This window comes from Hypomesus transpacificus, unplaced genomic scaffold, assembly GCF_021917145.1.
Source record: "Hypomesus transpacificus isolate Combined female unplaced genomic scaffold, fHypTra1 scaffold_225, whole genome shotgun sequence".
NCBI lineage: Eukaryota > Metazoa > Chordata > Actinopteri > Osmeriformes > Osmeridae > Hypomesus > Hypomesus transpacificus.
The window spans coordinates 153,949-175,945 of NW_025813760.1; the positions used below are offsets into that span (position 1 = coordinate 153,949).

The window sequence follows — 21,997 nt, forward strand, 5'->3', positions numbered from 1 at the left end:
GCCAAGAGTGAGGAAGAGGTTCACTGACAGAGGGGTTCCCCTCAATATTTTAGAACAAGCATGTGTCGAAGTATCCTTGAGCAAGACTCAGAACCCCAAGTTGCTCCCGATGGGCAGGACCGCGCCTTGCATGGTAGGTCACTGCCGTCGGTATGTGTGAGTATGAATGGGTGAATGAGAGGCAAACATCGTAAAGCGCTTTGAGTGCTGCTAAGGTAGAAAAGCACTATAAATGCAGTTAATTTACCATTTCTATAATCAAGGATGAGGGAAAGACAGTCAGGGCAGTGGCCAAGGACTTTGCTATCCGTCACACCAGCTTATTCCGATTCCATAAAAAAAGAGAGCTACTATAACAGCCAAGGGATCGGATAAGTTACCAAGAGCAGGGTACTGGACCCTCAGAAAAGGGTTCCCCAGAGGACCAAGAGAGGAGCCTCAGAGAGTATTTAAAAAGGCAGCTGACTTATACTATGGGTTAAATCCCAAAGAGGTAAGATGAATATGCGAGAAAAACAAATTTAATTAGTTACATTTAAGGTATTTTTTAACATGTTGCAACCGACCCCTGATAGCTGTTGCAACTGTCCCCTGCGTTGGGGTAAGTTGCAACATCTGGCTTCTTCCATTCAAATAAATACTTTGAACAATATGTGATATGTAATCATCTTTAAATGGTATGGCTAATTAGCAGACAGATGCAAGTTTAATATATACAAATTTGGTTGGTCTAGTCCACTTAGTTTTAGAGTAACTGTGAGAAATGCAAAACGCGTTGCAACTGTCCCCAGTCTCCCTACATCGAACCTGTCTGTGTGGATAACCTTTCCTGTTATTGATCTAATCAGTGTGTGTGTTTTCTTTGGACTTAAAAAGGCGGCCCTATTTGCATTGGTCGTTCAAAGTCTTCCTGTCGTCAGCTAATATCTGGTGCTATCGTCTATATCCGAACAGGTCAGCGTGACCTAGAGTAGTAATAATGGACAGCGGTGTGTCCAGACATTTTTGATAGGGGTGGCACCAGGGGTGGCCCGACTCTGACTGGGCATATAGCCAATCATATATTGGGGTGGCCAATCAGATTTCAGGGGTGGCCCATGCCACCCTAGGCCCCTCCCTGAACACGCCCCTGATAATGGGGACGTTTGAAAGCATCAATCACACCTAACAGTTACCTTCCATCATATTCATATGGTTCAATTTGACAACGGGTTACAAAGAATTGTGGAATAATTTTTTCATGCGATGGAAACTGGAAGCGAGTGTGCATTAATAAGGGTTAGGTACTACAAGTACTACAAGTGGCACCTTGTCTCTGGTACAGATCTGAGACTTCCCATCCACCTCACAGACTCGGGCAAATTTGATAAAGCGGTCATGGTCAAAGTTACTCTGAAGACCAAGGTAGGAGGAGTCCCTGCATGTTTGACAGAGGACAATTGATAAGAATGTGTTTAGGAATGCAATTTCAGAGACCTTTGACAACCAAGTATTTGAAAGCATGACATACCTGGCAAAGTAGTCCCATTTATCAACATCAACACCGTTTCTCTTGTTGGCTATGATTTCGTACAGGAAGGACTTATTCTCTGGTCTGCTTTCGTAAGCCCACTGGAAACAGCAGAAAACAATGCTCACTGACCTCTGTGGGGTGTCTTGAGACTGATTATTGGCTAATTAGACTGACAGTGTATCTAGCAAAAAAGCTAGCTGATGGAAGAAATTGCGATTTCCTGTGTGCTTACATTATTCACTTATCAATAGAACTAGTCATTGGATACTAGTTAGTATGTTCACATGTAAGCTTGCTATTAATGAGAGTAGATTGTGTCTGTGTCAGGGTTAATAGATGTTCGGGATCAGGAGAAAGTACTGGCTAACTGTTCCTTGTCATGACTTCAAGGAGAGCGCCAACTATGATCTAGTCTGAGTGGTCATGTGTTGGGAGCTGTGAATCTCTTTCTCTGAGACTGTTGTAACGTCATTACTGCCTGACTGTCACTATATAAGCGCAGCTAGTTCTGGCAGGGCAATCGGGCAGCGCGCGTCAGTCAGTGATCGGGGACGTAAGGTGTATTACGCCACCTTCCTTACTCCTCCCACTACCACAGCCATGTAGCAGCGCATATCCATTGGGCCACGTCCGATAAGGCGTCTTTAAAAGACGCGCGGATATGCACACACTCACCCCGGTCGTTGTATGTTCAGTGCTGCTGCCACCCTCCACCGTCCCCTTCTCCCCCATGCTGTCTGTGTATCTATCCAACAGGGGCATTATATCTCTATTGCTCCCTGCCTCATATGTCATGTATGTATGTGTTGCATCGAGGAGGCAGGGAGTGCTTCCCTTAGATCATCCACTCCGCCAAAGTAAATCTACATGTCCATGTCATGCAACAATACATGCTCAGATCTAATACGTGATTGTCTTGACTGAACTATGTTTACATTCTTGTGCCCTATGAAAGATGTTCCTCTAGCCTTCAGAGCTGGGAGAGACATGTTTGAGACCTAAACCTGGTGTTGTGTTGTCATTTATTGTCAGGGGTCTGGTTTTCTCTCCCAATCTGCAGATTGATAAATACTTATTAAAATCCAGAACTCAACTGAACTTAGTCACTCTGTTTAGGAAGAGACGGACAAAACACTTTCTTCATCATAGCCTACACTTGTTTTCCTTTCAATCTTTTGCCTCTTCCAGCGTTGTGTTTCACTCTACTTTTAATAAAGTGAGCAATTGATTTGTTCATAGATCTATTTAAAGGTCCCTCATTTATGAATGTTATGTATACATAATAGAACTTAGCTATGTTTTGCGTCTCCTTGTCTTGCCTTGGTTTTCTCCCTCACTACTGAGGACTGAGTAAGATTCCACTTCAGAATACCCTAAATCAATTATGTTTGCTCCTCCCATGTTGGGTGAACTATCAATGTCCTCAGGAGAATGGTGTCTTCCCCTCTTCCATGTTGTGGAAACTATCAGTGGTTAGGGCCCTAAAACAGAGGGATGTTTTATGAAGATTGAAAATGGCAAGTTATCGAAACCTCAATATCTTCCAAAACAACCAAAACAAATGTTTGTAAAATGTTGATATTTCCTGTTTTATACAGCTAAAACAGCCTGGGGTCAAAATGACCATGTGTCAAGGACTTTGAAAACATATCATCATGTTAATATTGTTTCACCCAGTTACCCACTAAATCAAGAATATCCGTTGAATGGGTCAAAAGAAATTATATCAACCATGCATAAAGAGTCGTTAAACATTTAATTGGTTTAAACTGATCCTATTCAATTAAGGGCCATTCAACCATGTTTTTGGCTCATGTTAACTTCTATAATTAACCAGCCTATGTATTACTGGATAGGAACCTTGTGGTCGAGAGGGAAAGAAGGGAGTAGTAAGAGAAGAGAGACGCACCCACGTTTCTAAACGTTTTTCACTTAAAATCACTAAATATTTACCAGTTTGGACAGGACATTTATTATCATCTTAATAATCATTCAAGTGTTCCTATTTTTGTTTAAGTCTATTGTAACGAAACTGAATGCTGTCACTGATACCTCCACAATGGTTGGGTCAATCGGTCCAGCAATTTGTTCCTTGATGAAGTCCAGGTCTTCAGGCAGGACCAGGCCATGCTGCTCCGTGACATCCTCCAATTTATTTTGCTTGACAAGGTGGTAAAACATGGTCACGGACGCTTTCTTGTGCTGAAGAAAAGAGGATTCTGGTGAACAAAGTGGAACCCATATGTACATACACACTTCTTACCGACATACATTTGTAAAGACAAATGTATTTTTGTATTCAGTCCTTCACCAGACAACCAAAATACAGAGGAACCAAAGCAGAATGGTTTCCTGCACATAAACAGTTTAGCATTATGGGGCTGGATCCCTGTCCTAACTTGAAATGGGTCACATTTTGTTGTTGTGAATGCAAATATATCTGCCCTAAAATAATCATGCAGAAATCATTAAACCAATTTTATAGAAGAGCAGATATTTGCAATTGCTTCAGTCATTATGAAACATCAGGGAATCACTGGCCTTAAAAACCTATTCAGTTGACGACAACAGGACACACACAAATAAAGCCAGTGCATTCCCATAAATGTTGGCCCGTGTATTATAGTAAATATTGATTTGGGGGGTTTTGATGGAGAAAGGGAGACAGAACAGTTTTTACCTTCCATTTTTTCATCTACTTTCTTCTGTCCACTTCTTCCACTTCTTCATTTTCCTTTTCACTTTCACGACAGACTTTGGGGATAAACATCCCATCAAACACATGGGAGAAAGGGCCATGTCCTGGTAAAACAAAATATATGTTGAAGAGAAAGAGAGATTGACCAACTCTGGTTGGTTTTACCATAAATATACCTAAAAACAAATAATGTTTACTTGATGTTTACCTGAACACTAAATGATACCACAATCAAATAATGATAGGTAAGCTTTTAAGTATCGATTTTTAATGTACTTAGAATAAAAGCAATAATTTGTATTGTATTGTAGATTTTCGATTAAAACCTCACTGTGACTTTCCTAAAATAATATAATAATCAGTCATTCTTTTTTCAGATTACGTTAATTACATATCTAGGTAATTTTTTAAGAAGAAAAAAGTTCGAAGTTTGCTTTGATGGTTGTTATTACAGTGGTAAGTATTGTTGTCTGTATTCAATTTAACATAGAAGGTAGGCATTGAATGATATGCTGGTAGGATGAGGGTTAAGCATTTATACTGAGGACAAAATCCAGTGGCATTTGGAATCGGCGACCCGCAATGACTTGTATTCTAAAATCTTTTAATAGAACTGAACATTTTTCCCACCAAAACCTGGGTGTGATATACTCAAAGTCGATGAAAAAGGGTCCATGGTCAGGTTGGTTGTACAGGTGATGGTCTCAGTATAAAACATGGTCAGGTTGGTTGTACAGGTGATGGTCTCAGTATAAAACATGGTCAGGTTGGTTGTACAGGTGATGGTCTCGGTATAAAAGTGGACCAGTGTTCTCCAGCTACTACTTCTCTCTGCTCTCTTCATCATTCTGTATCTTTCTTCCTCCACTTTACATGTATCTAGGCAAAGTAAGATTAAAAACCTTTTTTTAACACGTTTGCCTTAAATACAAATCATTTGCAATGTTATTAAATGTAAATTTCCTTGACCATTCTGGCTCTGATTTAATCAATGGAGTCAAATACCTGCAAATTCAGCATATTTGGTGATATACTCTCCAGTTTAATTCTCTTCCATCAGATCAAGGGGCAGGGGAGTCGTTAGACCCTTTTTACTGGAGTTTTTTTCCGTTCTTTTTACTGAAGTTAACTGTTTAACCGAAAACACAAACCGATGCACGCAGAATTCCATGTCAGTGCGCTCTTCTGAGCTTGCCAGATAGCCACTGCAGAGGGGTGCAGAAGGTACACTGCAGAAGTACTGTGTGCGTGCTGCACACAAGTCAGAATTGAGATAGGCTAAGAAAACATTACAAAACTAAAGAGAGTTTCTAAATGATTGGCCTACCAATCATCTTATTTTGACTAAAACATATTACAAAATATTACATGAACCTCAAGCAAACAGTATTTATGCTCAAATTAATGCAAATAAACGTGCGCGCTCGCATTAACTATTGATGTCCCTGCCAAAGCTGATATCAAACTTGCATGCCTGAACTGTATAGTGGGTTAGGCAAGGGGAGTTTATATAGCCTAGTTGTGCAGTGTGCACAGCAAGCTTGAAATATATATATTTTTAAATGTCTAACAACGCCTCTGTCAAGGGGCTTAGTTTTGGTTGTTTGGCCAATATAAAAACTTCTACAATATATCAATGAAAATCATTTGTAACCTCCTGTGTGCCACCTTTAAAGACGAAGATTGTGGTTTTCCTCTATTCAATCTTATTCCTTTGTCTCGATTATTTCCATCACCACCCTCTCATTTCATAATCACATCCAGACAGCCACTAATTCATCTTTCTGTTGCTATTGAAACAGACTTCACGTAGACCTATGGGGGTTTCCACATTTCATTTTGCACAGCATCTTTACCTATTCATAAAAAAAAATACTAAAACAATCATTGCATAAGACTATATATTGGATTGTATTCTTTACGCTAAAACTGTCAAGTTCCTCTCAGGAAAAGGCTATATTTGACTTTCCCTTCACATTGAACTGGCAGTCAATCTTGTTCGGCACCTCCGGAGTTGAGCATTTGGAGCAACTCATTTTGAGGAATGAAATAAACGGCATTAATGAACTGATGTGGTGAGGTAACTCTGACTAACGCCAGGTAGAAATGTAAGTGTGCTTTTATGCAGTAATGAGGAGGACACTCCCATCTGCGGACGATCATTAGTCAACACCTCCGAATGTCTTTGAATACCATTATAAGTAAACCATAAATATTCAATTGTATACTGTTCTTTGATACATGCTCATAACATTATTTATTTATTTCAAGAATGGTTACAATGTATTGCAATGTCATTAATAGTAGGCCATGGATTAAAGAAACGTTATTTTCCATTGACCTAAACAAAAGATTGGAAGGGGGAAGGACAGGCGCAGGAGACGGTGGAGAGGCCGTGCACAACCCAGGAGGCGGCAGTCAGGACTCCTTTTGGACGGGGTGGCACGGTGGCGCCTGGGAGCGCGGACGAGGGGGCGGGGGAAGGTGGCGGCCAGAAGTCTCGGCAGGGACAGCCTCAGTCGTCTGCATACTGGGCAGCGGCAGGGGAACAGTACAGGAAAGAGGCAGGGGCACAGGACAGGACCAGGTCGGGGCCACAGGGCAGGACTAAGCCAGGGCCACAGGGCAGGACTAAGCCAGGGCCACAGGGCAGGACTAAGCCATGGGCACAGGGCAGGACTAAGCCATGGGCACAGGGCAGGACTAAGCCATGGGCACAGGGCAGGACCGAGGCTGGAGTGGGGGTTCGGGCTGGTTCTGGAGCCGGGGTAGGAGCCAGGTCTTGGGGTGGACCTTCCACTGCAGACTTCGGAGTCCACCGAAGGCAAGACGGGTCCATATGAAAGGGTTGCCGGAACTCTCCGCTGGGTCCAAGCTTGGTGTTGTCCTTCTGTTACGTGGTGTGGTGGAGTAATACCCAAACGCAGGAGTAGCCAGACATTACGTCAAACAAGGTTTGGTCATAAAAACGGGAAAACTGACAAGGTACTCGCTGTAACATAGGATAAGGACAAGACAAAGGATAAGGACAAGACAAAGGCTGTTTATCAATCCACGTTTTTTTTCTTGTGTTCTTTTTGTGTTCTTGTGTTTGTTATGATGTCATCTTTCATTGCCCAATTACGGCTCCATTCCAAAGAACACAAGTCACCAACAACGCCAGAAATACCCAGAAATGTTCTTGATCGGCCCCTTTCATCGAGGATGCATGAGGATGGTGATTTGGTCAGCGAAAACGCATCGATTTCCCAGAAGTCATTGCAAGAATGTCGTTCTCTGTCCTCGAGGTCTTGCAAGACCATTCTCGCCTGACGCTTGGCAAGAACGTTCTCCTCAAGAACGCGAGTACGTTTTTAGCGTTCTTTGGAAACAGCCAAAGACTGGACACAAAACAGGAACCTAAATACAAAGAAACAAACAAGACACAGGTGGACACAATGACACTAACTGGAACTGAAACCACTGAACGAGACACAGGTGGAGACAATGACAGACTATCATTATCCATTGTAAGAGCAGATAATAAACCATACAGTAGAGAGCTTCTGCAACCATTAAAGTGCTGTTGACAACATCTGAAGGAATAATAATGAGTTTGGTTTGAGAATAAAGAGTCTCTTTCTCTAGAATAAATACAATTTCACTATTGATCTCCCCGAAGGGCTGGGTCTGACATTTTGAGATGTGTCCCCCCCAGTATATATTATGATTACGGCCTTGTTGTAGAGGTTGAAAGACTAGCTCCTCAGACTGTGCATTTTTCCTACCCCAAATCTGAAACACTGAAGAGGACTATCTTGTCACACACATGTAGGGGAGAGCGGTGGCGAAAGTAACACGGGACGAAAGTAACAAAGCGAGCCCTCAGAGCTCTTTTCTCAGAGCCCTGACTTCATTTGCTTTCCAAGTTATGACAGCACCTTCAGCATGCAACCATTGATGGAACTGTCAAATTTAACGTGATGTCGTCATCGTTTGCCGCGGTTAGGTGCAGAAAGCACTTTTCGAGTGCTCAAAGTAAATGTTGTGTTTCCCGTTTCATGTGTCACATTCTGAAGGTTGCCTTGTCAGAGTTTTTCAGTATAAAAGTAAATCTGGTTTAAATGTCAGGAGTTCCTGTCAGGACGAAAGTAACACTTGTACAAAGATCAACCTTGTAACAACCCTCCCAGAAGGTCTTCTTGATTCGTATAGTTCAGTCATTTTATGAAAAAAGGTAGGAAAAATTGCAACAGAAGCAAAATCAACTGATTTTGTATCCTCAATACGTCCTGAGTGAGGAAGAAAAACTTGAAGAATCCCATCAAGGCAAAGTTTCGAAAAAGACCCAAATATATATATTTGTATTTATATTAGCCTATTCATATGCCTATTTCTTCTTTTTCTCAGATGAATAAGATAAACATTCTAACCTTTATATATCACTATGCAAATGACTGAGTTGATTAGGCTACTTACATCAAGACAAACAAAAAATGTATTACAAGTTAGTTTTTTTATGTTTGGTAACATGAGCAAACGGTGCATAATCTAATTGGGTATGTGCCAATTTGTATAAATACCACAACAGATCTAAACATTGGGTATAGCCAGGTGAAAATGTCTCGTTGAATCTTGTGGACAACAGTAAACTTTCAGACATCTTGGCCTGATGGGGTTAAAATACTAGTGATGGGGGAACGAAGCTTTCCGAACCAATGAGCTATTTGAAAAAATTGTGTCAAAAAAGTATCGCTTTTTCCAAGCGTTTGATACATCTTAATCATCTTACATCTTACATGTTACATCTCAATAGAGACATCTGTTGGTCAGTTCATGGTATAGCGATTGTATCGACAGATTGAAGGAATTGGGTGACGTCACGTCCTCGAGACGTTAGTCTTGCAATCTTTATCTATTTGATAAAGTTATGTGACAAATGTTTCGATGTGCAAGTGTCAAAAATATGTTATCATATATATCTTTTTGAATTATAAACAACGTATTAGCTACATTCATAACATTTTTTATCATATCATATATATGTATATATATATGATATGATAATGATATATCATATCATTATTTTTTGGTTCTGATCGCACGAATCACTTTTACAGCTAGGTTGAGTATGGCCTCGTGGTAATTAAGAGCGCTGCCCCTCAGATGCAGACAGTGAGATTGCAACCTCGTTTTAGTTTAAGTATGCAAACTCATACATTATGATTTGATAATGTGGGTTATCTATCTTTGTCCATTTAGCTCTGGCAATCTGTATCTCTGGCTCTGTCAATGAATGTATTATATAGCGTCAGTAAATATCTCCTCTATAACCGACGAATATGGATTTCCGATGTCTTTTAACCGTTTGAATAAAATGCCGTTTGTCTCGGATCCTATTATCTGTTGTACGACACTAGGTGCGTTCGACATCAACTGCGGCTGCAATGACACGCACAGTCTTGTGTGTCAATGGACTCCCGGAGCACTTGCTTTGAGCGTCTAATATTACCGCGGATGGGTTGGAGTTTGTTGAAACCCCGATATGTCTCTTACTGACGCCAAAGGTTAACCTTTGCGTCTGCATCAGAAGCTAGGGCCGTCCGTGACAAAGCGTCGGTATTTGACGACCGGGAATGAGAACGGGTTGCAACCAATGGTAGGGCAAGTCTCTCGTAATATTTGCCTACCTCCTTTCAATACCATAATCGTAAACATACTTTCTATCAGTTAAATCGATGATGAGATGGGGGCACATTTATGCGCCATCCATCGATTTGCTACTCATGATTGAGTTCTCCGTCACAAACCTCCCTGCAGCACAACCCCCGTAGTATTGAAAGGGGCGGTCTGGAAATATTCTGAGTGAATCCCCCGTGTTCCGTTTTTCCTCCGCTATTGCCGCGTCTCATAGCGCTGGATGCTCAAGGGACAAGAGCCACAGTTGACTTGTTTGTCATCTTTGCGCGGTGCAGAAATAATCAGTTTTTTGTTGTTGCGTGATTTTGTTTTGGAACTATACACCAAGATGGGGAAAGTGGAGGGAGGCATGAAATGTGTGAAATACCTTCTTTTTGTGTTCAACTTCATGTTCTGGGTAAGTGGTAATTGATTTTAATGAGCGCTGCAGCAAGTGCATGCAAAAGAACCGTATGGCACATACATTATTGTCATTATTTTTTAGAACATATACCTGCGTGTTCTGCCGTATTTATTCGTTAATTTAGATGTTGACTGCTTGCAGTGCGTTTATTCATCCCTCGTTTTAAATCGCGGACGGAGCGGAATGGGTTGAGTTAGGTTGGTCGGGCTCAAATCAGATTTTCCACTGAGGAAAATCCGCCCCTTTTTCCCTGGCGAAGCGTGTTTTTGAAAGGAAGGAGTAGCAGCATGGAAAAACAGCTCAGCACTTGGCTCTTTGCGCCTCAGGGCTTTCATGGTATGAGAGAGATGATTGATAAACACTGCAAGTTACAGCGACCCTGAACTGAGAATTCATGAATGTCGCGCCACCCAACAATACAATGTTGTGATAGAGCCAGATAGGCTTCCCATGACAAAAACACACCGATCTAAATTGCCTTTTTCTTTGTTGGCCTACTTCATTGTTTTTTGCATAACATCAGCAGAAACGTTCATTTTACTTTCAAAATACGGTTAAACCGTCGTTACTATCATCTGCCTTATTTGGACGCATTAGCCTAGTCTACTGACAAAACTTTTTTCGTCCGGTGGCACGACAGTTTCTTAGACTTGGTTTCAGAAGAATATCCAATTGTCACTTAGCTCAGAACTCAGAAGGTGGATCTGATTGTGCGTGTTTATATGTGCTTCTGCAGCACCCACATCACAATAAAACCGTGGCATTTGAGGATTCTTAGCAAATAGGCCTACCTGTTCCACCCCAACTTCCCTCTCTCTGTTCCTCTGAGACGCCATTATAGTTTATTAATTGGACTTGACCAAGTTGTCTTTTTTCCCATGAACATTACATCTTGCCTGTCTTCACCAGTCCAACCTCTGTAGGGTCTTGCCTCTTTCTTACACCCTGTGCTGTGCTGTGTGTGTGTCTGCTTGCTATACTCCAAAAGGGAAGTTCCTTTGTGTGTGTGAGAATTTTCCAACCCAGCATCTGCCAAGTGGATCAGGCGGGGAGCTTGGTCAATGGATCCATTGTGATTCAAGGACAATGGCATCATTTAAATCTGCCGTTAGTCCGGATTAGCCTATAGCCGAACGCGGCGGATGGCGGCTTGTCGCTAGCTGTCTTAGCATTAAGCATGTATGGGGGGCGGGGGGGGGGGGGGGGGGGGGGGGGGCTGTTGGAGGCTGCCAGAGCTGGGTGCACCAGTCATCCAGAGAGAGGAAAGTTGAAAGTGAATTCTAGCTAATTGGAAAAGAGAGGCAGGTGCATGTGGAGGGGGAGAGACTGTTTTGCGATGGAGGGAGTTGTTGTGAGTAGGGGGTAGAGTAAAGACAAACTGTAGTGGAAAGGAAGAGAACATGATGAGAGATAAAAGGGTCAGTGGGAGATTGTGTGTGTGTATGTGCATACGCTTGTGTGTGTGTGTGTGTGTGTTCGAGCAGAAGAGACAGTTGGCACCGGCCTGACCTAGATTCAGGGGGAAATGTAGATCAAACAGTAAAATCACTGGCAAATCTTTATTTGAGCTATGTGTATATCCCTGTGTCTGGTGTTTTATCAATGGCTACACTAGCAATGTTTCACTAATGGCTTCACACATATACTCCCACATCCGTACACACACGCACACTCTCGTAAACAAACAAAACCCCCGCTCAATATTCTGTGTAGCGACAAAGCCGAGGAATGTAGCCATGAAATAAACAATGCATGCTTGTGCACCTCTGTCGACGTAGCCCATCACAGAGCCGTTCCTATGTCACCCAGCCCCACGCCAGCACAGTCCCTCAGGCCTCCTCCGGCGCTGGGTCTGACGGAGAGAGGGATGAAAACTAGAAGGGATGGGAGGGGCTGAGGCCGAGCTTCGTGTCCCCAGTGCAGCCTGAGATGAAGGGAGGGAGGGGACGCTGGTGCTGGTGCTGTCGGCCGCTCCATGTCGTGTTTTAGAACTGTTACCAGACTACAGCTACACACACAGATACACACCCACACACACCCACACAGAGAAACGATGTCCTTTGGACTAAACAAAATTGAAATGGCTACGCAGACAGCACACACGTTAATCAGCAGTGTTTATAAAGCTCTACAAGTTCATGTCAAGCCAAACAAGAATGATTTACGATTTAAATTCCATCAAGGCCAGATTCCCCCCGTGTCTTTAATAATAACCCAAGAGGTCCTAGTCTGTGTACATTACATTGGGTCCTGATGCACGATCCAAGTCAATGGAATATGGCTTTTACTCTGCTCTGACCAACCTTAACATTTGTTCCAGAGTCTAGTCGATCGGCACTCATCACAGTCTCACTGCAATAAGTAAAGGTTGATTTATTGAGCATCTAACTGACATTAAAATGGAGAATTGTTTTCAAATCAATACCAAATAAGGAGAGCAAGAAGGCAGGTGGAATAGACACACACAAGTACGCACACAGGCTGGCCAGGATGGCAGTGCCACCATCACCTGTTCTTCATTGTCTGGCTGGATGGCTTGGCCTGATTTTAAGAAAGAGTTTCTGTGAGATAGACCTAGAGAGAACTTGGTTTCCCCGTCGGAAAATACTTATTTAACGACACATTTAGAAAAAGCACTGTAAAAAGAAACAACCTCAATAAAGACCAAACCCAAAGATTTCCACCGCTGTCCAGAAATACTCAGACTCCATGCACGGCACAGACTGGGGGAGGACAAACTATTTACATGGTTTCTTCAGTTGTGGTGAAATAAGCGTTTGAGTTCTGTTACCAGAGACAACAAGCTAATTCTCCTCGAAAGAGAATGGAGCCGTGACAAACACGCGCAGCATGCCATGCAATATCTATACTGTATTCATGTGTTGTACTGTACCCGGAGCGTTCTGTCCTCAAACAACTCTCGACCCAAGTTCTTTCTGTTTTCCCCCTCTCTTCCCACTCTTTCATTCTCTCCTTCCATCATTGTCTCTCTTTGTTGCTCTCGCTGCCTCCTCATTGTGTGCCAAAACCGTTGTCACTGCAAGACAGTGGCCCTTTGTCCTCCTGGGTGAGATGGGGGGGGGGGGGGGGGGGGGGGGGGGAGTTAGGCAACAGGGTAAAAGAGGAGGATGAAGGGGAGAGATGGAGGAGAGAAAGTAGGGTGAGAGCAAAAGAGGGGCGAGGAAGGGAGGGTATTTGGGGTATTTTGGATTGAGGGGTGTGTGGAGGGGGCTGAGGGGGGGGGGGTCAGGAGGGATCTGGTAAAGGAGGGAAAAGGGTGTCAGGCAACTGCAGGGTTCTGATGTTGGAACAGGCCAGGAGGTTGTGAGGGCATTCATTGAACCCTGGGGGACCGCAGAGCCAAGGATCGCCCCATTGCTAATGTATGTAGGTTAGCACATGCATCATCTTCGCTCCTGTTGTTACTACAAACGTATAGCACTTTAGCCCATTTGCTCCCCTTTAACCTCTTCATTTTTGACAATAGCAACTATCTAGCTACACTCATTTGCCTTGCTAGCTGCACTTTCTTTGGCAATAGCATGTTATCATGGTGGCAGGTTTACCCAGTGCCTGAGGGAAATTCCACCTCATTTTACCTTAGTTAATCCTTTATTACTCTACCATGGAGTGTTCGGACACATACCAGGGCTAACCAGATCCAGAGGCTTGACAAGCCTCCTTCCTTTGGGCTGGGTTATATTGTCTACCAATGCCCTCAGATCCTTATGCTTTAGAACAGGCACTAATGGATCATCTCAAAGTGCTCAGATGTCCTATCCATCACTTCCTCCCTGACACTCAATCCTGGGTTTGGGTCTGAGCCCAGGAGACTGGCTTGCAAAGCCTGTCCCATTCGTGTGGTTTACTGCTTCAACCTTGGCTCTGCTACCACCTGGGAAGAGGCCTGGGGCTGTGCAGGAGAAGGAGGGAGCGATGGGCAGGGTGAGAAGAGGCCTGGGGCTGTGCAGCAGAAGGAGGGAGCGATGGGCAGGGTGAGAAAGAGGCACAGGATAGAAGAGCGGAGGAGACGTGAAGAGGGAGAAGAGAGACGCACGCCAGCCTCATGAGCCCCACAATCCGATGGACAAGCGTTAAATCGTAGACAAGTCCAAAAATACCCCACGTTTTTTCTTCTCAGTCTTTTATTCCACACCCACCAAGATGACAGATTTGAGGGGGAGTTGAAATTCCACTGAGTGGCCCAGCTGGTTTAGTTTCCAGCTGCTGTGTTCCGACAGAATGTCAAAAGCAACACAAACATGTCATCACTAGAACAGGGCTCGTGGGCTTGTCTGAAAATAGGCCTACGTCAGACCTGTGGCTCGAATCTTGCATGTGGGACAAGGCCCTATGACTTGACTCGCAATGCAAATAGATGGATGTATTTAATCCCAAGGACTGAGAGCACCATGCAGAGTCAGCGATTGAAAGGTGTGTCCTAGTTGTTTTGTTTGACCCATTTCAGCACTGCTCAGGGACAGGAATGAGAGAAAGCTTCCCATCGTGGAAGTTGAAACAGCATACCATTCTTGCCACGTTGGCCACGTCTATGATGCATTCGTTTTTGACTTTGAAGAGTTCGAGCCACCTTGATGTTTTGTTGAACCTCCAGGGAAGGTTCTTTGGATTTTACTCTCGGTCCCTGCGAGTACCTAGCTGTAGTCAATATAGGGAACTAGTAAACTTCAGCTAGGCACAGGTGCCATTAGGGCGAGAACCAGGAAACTGTTGTACCCTGAAAATCACCAGCACTTTGAACCTCCTCTGGCATGAAATAATGCAGGACCTTTACACACACACACACACACACACACTCACACACACACACACACTCACACACACTCACTCACTCACTCACTCACTCACACACACACACATACCAATGCCAGAGTGGCTTTCCTCTCGAGGCACAGAAGCAGCTCAATGATCCCTAAAACGCTTCACCATCGATCAGTAAAAGGGAGTAGATACTATCATGTGTTGATTTCCACAGTGTCAGTAACATGATGTTTCCATGAGGAGTCATGGCAGAATATTGTTGGGGCTGAAAGCCTGTGTAGGTTCCATCCACGTGGAGTCACACACCAACTCGCAGTAATAATAACACACTGGTGTGTGTGTGCCAATGTCTGTGCTTGTGTGTTTACTGTTGATGATGAAAAAATGTAAGCAACAATCCAACTGAACAGGGGAGTCTGTTTCTTCTCAAAGCACTTGTTCCCACTAAAACTGGAGTTCTTAAACACTGGCAATAGACCATCTAAGGAGTTGTGGATTTGTGTAATTGGGCTTTAGCAAATCAGGTAAATGATGATTCACTTCAATCATCTGCAACTGAGGATGATTTTTTTATATTTAATAAAACGTGAATTCCCAAATGTAATATTGATTAGTACATTCGTAAATCTGTATGAATACTGTTAAACTGTACACAAAGCTCAGACAAAATTAATATGGAGGGATCAAGTATCAGATTTATTAGTTACCACTAGTTATTTTAGGGAAATAATGGAAAATACTGTTCTACTGTACAGTTGTACTTCACATCAAATACCGATGAAAAAAGGTATTTCTGTCTATGCCTCTCCCATATGGCCCAATCAGTCTTAATGCCTCTCTCCGTATGTCTGTCCGTATGTCTTTCTGTCGTCCTCCCTCCTAGTTGATGGGCTCCTTGGTGCTGGCAGTTGGGTTATGGTTGCGTTTTGACCCAGAAACCGTGTCCCTCCTCAATGGTGACGGAGCACCAGACACGTTCTTCATTGGTGAGTACAAAATACACGGTCTGGGAGAGGAGAAGACAGAAGGGTTGGTCTGTGAACACTGAGGAAATATTCTCTGTCTGTGTCAGGAATGAGCTTGGATAGTGGACAAATGGTGGACAAGGTGACGATGATGACCACACGCTAACTGGAAAACAGCTGTCCAGACTAGAGGTTTGGGGGGGAGGTTTTTAAGGAATGGAAATATCTCCTGTTTACGTAATCCACAGAAGTCCCGAAATGAAGTTTCCCCCTTCTGGATTGTGAAGGACAGATTGAAATGTGTTAGTTTATACACATTTATACCCAGGGGAGGGAAATATTTATTATTGTCTCCTCTGCAGATACAGTCATTACTCATTAGACTCGTTTAGGAGAAGATTAGTGGACTATTGTGTGGAGTCCATTTTGTAGCCCTGTCCAGTCCTCTTTATATTGAACGTATACGGTATACCACCTACTTTAGACATGGATGTGTGTAAGTGACCTACAGGAAGAACTAATATATACAGGTGATAAGATAACTGTGGATCCAAGACACAAATCAATCAGGTGAAACTGAGAGCAGCAGAGCTAACAGACAGAGAGAGAGACAGAGAGACAGAGAGAGAAAGAGAGAAAAAGAGAAAGAGAGAGAGAAGGGAGAGAGGTGTGAGAGAGAGAGAGAGAGAGAGAGAGAGAGAGAGAGAGAGAGAGAGAGAGAGAGAGAGAGAGAGAGGGAGAGAGAGAGAGAGGGAGAGAGGAGAGAGAGAGAGAGAGACAGACAGAGAGAGAGACAGAGAGAGAGACAGAGAGAGAGACAGAGAGAGAGAGAACTCAGACAGGAGGAAGAAGAATGCGTTTGGCAAAGATCGACTCAGATGCTAGAGACAGCCATCCCTCCTCGTTCCTACCTCCTCCCTCGTTCCTCCCTCCCTCCCTCCAGCCTCGCTCTTGATTTGAGAAAACCATTGGTAACAGCTATGCAGAGAAATACATCAGGACTGGAAAAGATTGAGCAGGCCCTGCTGTTGTACGCACTAAATCTGGTTCCACAGTCCTTGAGGGTCGTGGTTGAAAACCCTGCTGCCCCTGCGTTTATCATAACCTCCATCATCACTTGTCGGGTATTCCAGCTGCATCTTCAATGGAACTCCCGGAGTCCCCATTACACATGGGTCCAAAAATGACACCCCAAGCATATGGCTGGTATTCATCCTATACATGGACACATGATATGCTGTCTTGCCCTGTAGGGCTATGTTTAGATTGTGACTGTGTTTATGTGAGTGTGCATGTGTGGAGGCATGTGTCTCTGTTGACATTGGCAGTTTGTAGGGGCTTAGGGTCGATTTGTGACTAATCGGATTTACCTGAGCGGGTTAGTAGCGTAAGTCTGATTCCTGGGATTGATTGTGAATGATTGAATCAGATGTTTTTGCTCCTGTCACTGAAAAGACCATTTTAAAATAAAGAATACCAAAATCAATGTGAACGTCTTGGCCTGCAGTGTGAATCAAGCCTTCGTCTCTAAGGCTAGTTGGTCACAAGGCCAGGTCCTGTCAGGCTCCACATGGCTGTGACAGTAAGAGCTGTCCATCACTGAGAACCCTCCCATGCTCTGCACTGACATCTAAGAGTCCACTCCACTGTCTCCATAGCTACAGCATCGAGGGACTATTCTCCTTCTCCCTCTCATTCTCATTGAATTACTGCTCCCCCCACACACACACGTACTGCCTAACACAGACTGAAGAAAAGGTATTGCGGGAGGCTTGTAGTGAGGAGAGGGTATGACTGTGAATCTGTTCACTGAGGTAACATGAAAGAACGGCAGTTTCTTCCTGCTAAAATGGCGGCCGTGTTTTCCGGTTACCTCAGAAAGCCGAGGTAAATAATGTGGTCGGTCCACAGAGTACCCTGTGTCATGGTTGTCTTTTGACTGTCCAAGGGGAAAAGGGATCCTTTTGCTTATCTCTATTCTGATTGTGAGGAAGGTTACCTGATATGCTTCTGATAAGACCATCATTAGCTCGGTTCTCCTCTCTGCCAGTATACAAAATGCTTCCTAATAGTGTCTTAAACACACACAAACACACACACACTTCCCTATCTTTTTCAACACACTTCTTCTTTTCGGTCTTCTCTGTCACCTGAGCCTAATCTCACATGGGGTAGTAAGTACCCAGTCTGACCCCTTCCTCTGTAGACCTGTTGCTTGGCAACAGACCCCACCCCTGTGACCAGAGAAACCCAGTAGGGTTCCAGCCTGTCGTCATGCTTGTCCCTCAAGACCCATGATATTTTGCAGCTAATGAGGTTCATAATGGACACACCATGGGCCTGTGCTAGGGCAACTCAGTTCCCACAAAAATACAAACACTTTTGATTAGCTTTTAAATGTTTTTAACAACATGTAAGTGTCACAGAGTGAGAACCGTGTAACTCGCTCCTCAGGTTTGTAGCAGGCCACCCACATCAACGAAGAGCTAGCCTTTCTTTGGCGTAGTTGGTAGCGGTCATGCTTGGCAAGTCGGAGGTCGTGCGTTCGTATCCCGTGAGTGGTGAGCGAGGCCTTGTCGTGACTTGTCATGCTGTTACATACCTGTCACATAAGTAATGCATACGTCCAAAATTGGGTTTTCTACAGAATATTATGTACTTAAGCTTCACTTAAACTAAATGTTCTTCTGGGCCAAAACAGATGATGAGATGACGTGTCGTGGAAAATGCCCTTTTCCATATTTTATGAAAGACACCATGAAGAAACTGACCAGAACACGCAGTCGAGTTTCATAATTAAACTACAGCAAAAGCAACACAAAACACTGAGTTGAAGTTGCAGGCGGTTCTTTTAAATTGGGCTTCTATAATCGCATTTCCACACACCGGTAAAACTATCCCTGTGCTGCCCTCATCTGGTGAAAATGTTTACTACTTGACAGTGAACAATAACCTTACTACAAAGCAAAGTGCTGTAGTGAACAAAACATTCTTACAATTCCCTTTCTCTTTCTTCCCAGGTGTGTATATTCTGATAGGGGCTGGAAGTCTGGTGATGTTAGTGGGCTTTTTTGGGTGTTGTGGTGCAGTTCGGGAGTCCCAGTGTCTACTGGGTTCGGTGAGTGTACACATACACTCACACACACACACACACACACACACACACACACACACACACACACACACACACACACTCTCTCTCTCACACTCTCTCTGTCTCACACACACACACACACACACACACACACACTCACTCACTCACTCACTCACTCACTCACTCACTCACTCACTCACACAAACAGGAAAATGTTATGAATCAATTAACAACTAAAAGGGAAATCAGAAAGTTGGATTCAATGAGTGAACGCTGTCTGACAGGATTGTGTTGGTCTGTAGTTCTTTGCCTGCCTGCTGATCATCTTTGGAGCCGAAGTTGCCGCCGGTGTGTTTGGATTCTTAAACAAGGACAAGGTAGGATTCTATACAATACAGTAAATGCTTGACCAACTGGTAGTCCCATAAGAAACAGTTCTATTGAACTGTTAGTGGTAAGGTAAGGATTGCATTCATCATAGGTTTCTCTCCTCTCGCTTTCTAAGATCATTGAAGACGTTCAAAGCTTCTACGTCAAAACTTTCGATGACAACAACAACAACAATGGCACAGGGGTACTAACCTCCTATCACAATGTGGTGAGTGGATGTGGTATTACTTTGCAACTTTGACTTTGGGAACTCGAAACAAGCACACACCTGCCTGTATTCCTCCTCCTTGGGAAACTGTGATCAAAAATGACTTCTTAGATGAAGGCCTCTGCTCCTTCACACCAGTGGAGTCCCATGAAAATAGTTCTTTCTCAATAAAATGGAGGGAGGGTCTCTAAATCTGCTAGTCTAAGTCTGCTAAATGCATAAATGTAAATGTAATGTAAATCACAGCCTGTCTGATGATGTAACGTGTTGATCTGTCATGTGACCAAACGCATCTGTCCCTCCTCTAGTTAAAGTGCTGTGGCACCACAGAGAGACCCTGCCCTGACGCCCCAGAAGAGACCAAGGTGAGTCCCGACAGCATTCACATGGAGGAACGAATGAAACAAGAATGAATGAATTCATGCAGAAAGGCATCGACAACTGAGTGAACAGCCGCCACATGAGCAAATGCACTGCAAAGACACTCATGAGAATATCAATCGAATGAAGGAACGCATAGATGAGAGAAGACGGCTGAAGGGTCCTTTAGGAAAGGAAGAAACATGTATCGTTTGTTTATCGATCACACGATCGTGTGCCACACTTTGATCATGTGACACAAGCATGCAGGGAGTCGCCATACAAACACACACAACAGTCGCCCTATGACGGGGCTTTCGATGAATATCAAAGTCGAAATCACACGAAAATACCATGCTGCCCTCCTGTTTGTTGGTGACAAAACCCGCTAACAAGGGCCCCCTTTGTGCTCCTGTCTTTGTTTGCCGTGAAGACCTGCGAGGAAGCCATCGAGGAGTTCTTCAACACCAAGCTCTACGTCATTGGCTACGTGGGCATCGGCATCGCAGGTGTGATGGTGAGTGTGGGGAGGGAGGCGGGCGGAGAGGAGAGGACTAGACTGGTTGGCTGAGTGGTCACGTAGGATGGACATAGGGTTCCCTGGTGACCAGGTACAGATGAGAAGCTTCGTCACCTCCATGACCGTCCTCTCCTCATTTTCCTCACCTCGTCTCTCCAGGTCATTGGAATGATCTTCAGCATGGTGCTGTGCTGTGCCATCCGGAACAGCAGAGAGGTCATCTAGACCCCCTCACCTTCAGCCTCCCTCAACCCCTGACCCCCGACCTCTGGCCCCTGACAACAGCTTGCCCCTCGGAAACTCTGCATCAACAGCCTTTGGAGCAATGCGTGATGTCATCAGTCTGCGTCAAAGACAGGATGTGAACAGGATAGGTCATCCTTGGTCTCTGTCTAACTTACATTTCTCAGATTTTTCCCTAACTAGTCCTACTGCGATATGGCTTAACTGTCTGACGTGTCAAAAGCATGTAAAGGAAAGGCAAGGGACAGTTTACAGACCCATTTAGTCACCATCATTGTCAATGCGCTATTGACCCAAATTCACAATCCCAATTCACCATTTATGGGTCCGTTAGGAGTGTGAGCTCTCCGTCCTTCCCTCAGAGCAGAGAGGGCAGGGTGGGGTCAGCATGTGAGAACATTCGTGTGTGTGACGTGAAACCAAGGGCACCCAAAAGGAATCCCAGGGAGAAAGCTGATTGGTTGTCATGGGTCCTGTCCCTGTACTTTAAGCATGCACTGTACACACACCGTACACATGGCACATACTCACACCAGTCACATGACTCACAGCTTTTATGGGCTCCTGACACACCACACGCAACACATACACAACACACCACATAGACACCACACACCATACACACACCATACACACACCATACACACACCACACACCACATAGACACCACACACCATAAACACACCACACACAACACACCATACACACATCACACATCACACACCACACACACACACAACACACCACATAGACACCACACACCATACACACACCACACACAACACACCACATAGACACCACACACCATACACACACCACACAGCACACACCACACACCACACACCACACACACACACAACACACCACATAGACACCACACACCATACACACACCACACACCACACACACACACACAACACACCACATAGACACCACACACCACACACACACCACACACCACACACCCCACACACGTAGACCAGTGGCTTTTGTCACAGCACATACCTTCACTCCATCCCTGCAGCAATAAAACCACACGCTCCCATTTCCTCTCCTTTATCCCATTTGTATTTCTAGTCTCCACTCTCTCTTTCTCTCTGCCTGTTTCACCCATTTTCCAGCGTTTTTCCCTTCTCTATCCT

At 44.2% G+C, this 21,997-nt stretch overlaps 2 protein-coding genes across 3 annotated transcripts; one reads left to right on the top strand and one right to left on the bottom strand.

Annotated features, from left to right (window-relative positions):
• Positions 1–1,068: 1,068 nt before the first annotated feature.
• LOC124462562 (deoxynucleoside triphosphate triphosphohydrolase SAMHD1-like) lies at positions 1,069–11,458 on the bottom strand. Of its 2 annotated transcripts, XM_047014168.1 has the most exons (5): positions 11,085–11,458; positions 4,194–4,315; positions 3,566–3,715; positions 1,511–1,611; positions 1,069–1,417 (listed from the first exon to the last, which is right to left on the bottom strand). In XM_047014168.1, exons 2-5 carry the CDS (start codon positions 4,206–4,208, stop codon positions 1,270–1,272), a joined length of 414 nt encoding a protein of 137 aa, XP_046870124.1. In that variant the 5' UTR covers positions 4,209–4,315; positions 11,085–11,458; the 3' UTR covers positions 1,069–1,269. The 2 variants fall into 2 exon arrangements, with proteins under 2 accessions (XP_046870124.1, XP_046870123.1); XM_047014167.1 differs by having other exon boundaries at positions 1,069–1,611.
• On the top strand, positions 9,724–21,500 carry tspan2b (tetraspanin 2b). The gene is made up of 8 exons (XM_047014166.1): positions 9,724–10,287; positions 15,959–16,061; positions 19,061–19,158; positions 19,437–19,511; positions 19,640–19,732; positions 20,041–20,097; positions 20,526–20,609; positions 20,772–21,500. Exons 1-8 carry the CDS (start codon positions 10,111–10,113, stop codon positions 20,835–20,837), a joined length of 753 nt encoding a protein of 250 aa, XP_046870122.1. The 5' UTR covers positions 9,724–10,110; the 3' UTR covers positions 20,838–21,500.
• Positions 21,501–21,997: the final 497 nt, after the last annotated feature.

Bases quoted from the DNA above. Each gene is read 5' to 3' on its own strand.
- LOC124462562 (XM_047014167.1), bottom strand. The intron at 1,612-3,565 runs GTATCAGTGACA...TGCTGTTTCCAG, and splicing joins TTGACCCAACCATTGTGGAG to TGGGCTTACGAAAGCAGACC.
- tspan2b (XM_047014166.1), top strand. From the start codon at position 10,111: ATGCTCAAGGGACAAGAGCCACAGTTGACTTGTTTGTCATCTTTGCGC. The intron at 10,288-15,958 runs GTAAGTGGTAAT...CCTCCCTCCTAG, and splicing joins TGTTCAACTTCATGTTCTGG to TTGATGGGCTCCTTGGTGCT. The intron at 19,512-19,639 runs GTAGGATTCTAT...TCGCTTTCTAAG, and splicing joins GATTCTTAAACAAGGACAAG to ATCATTGAAGACGTTCAAAG.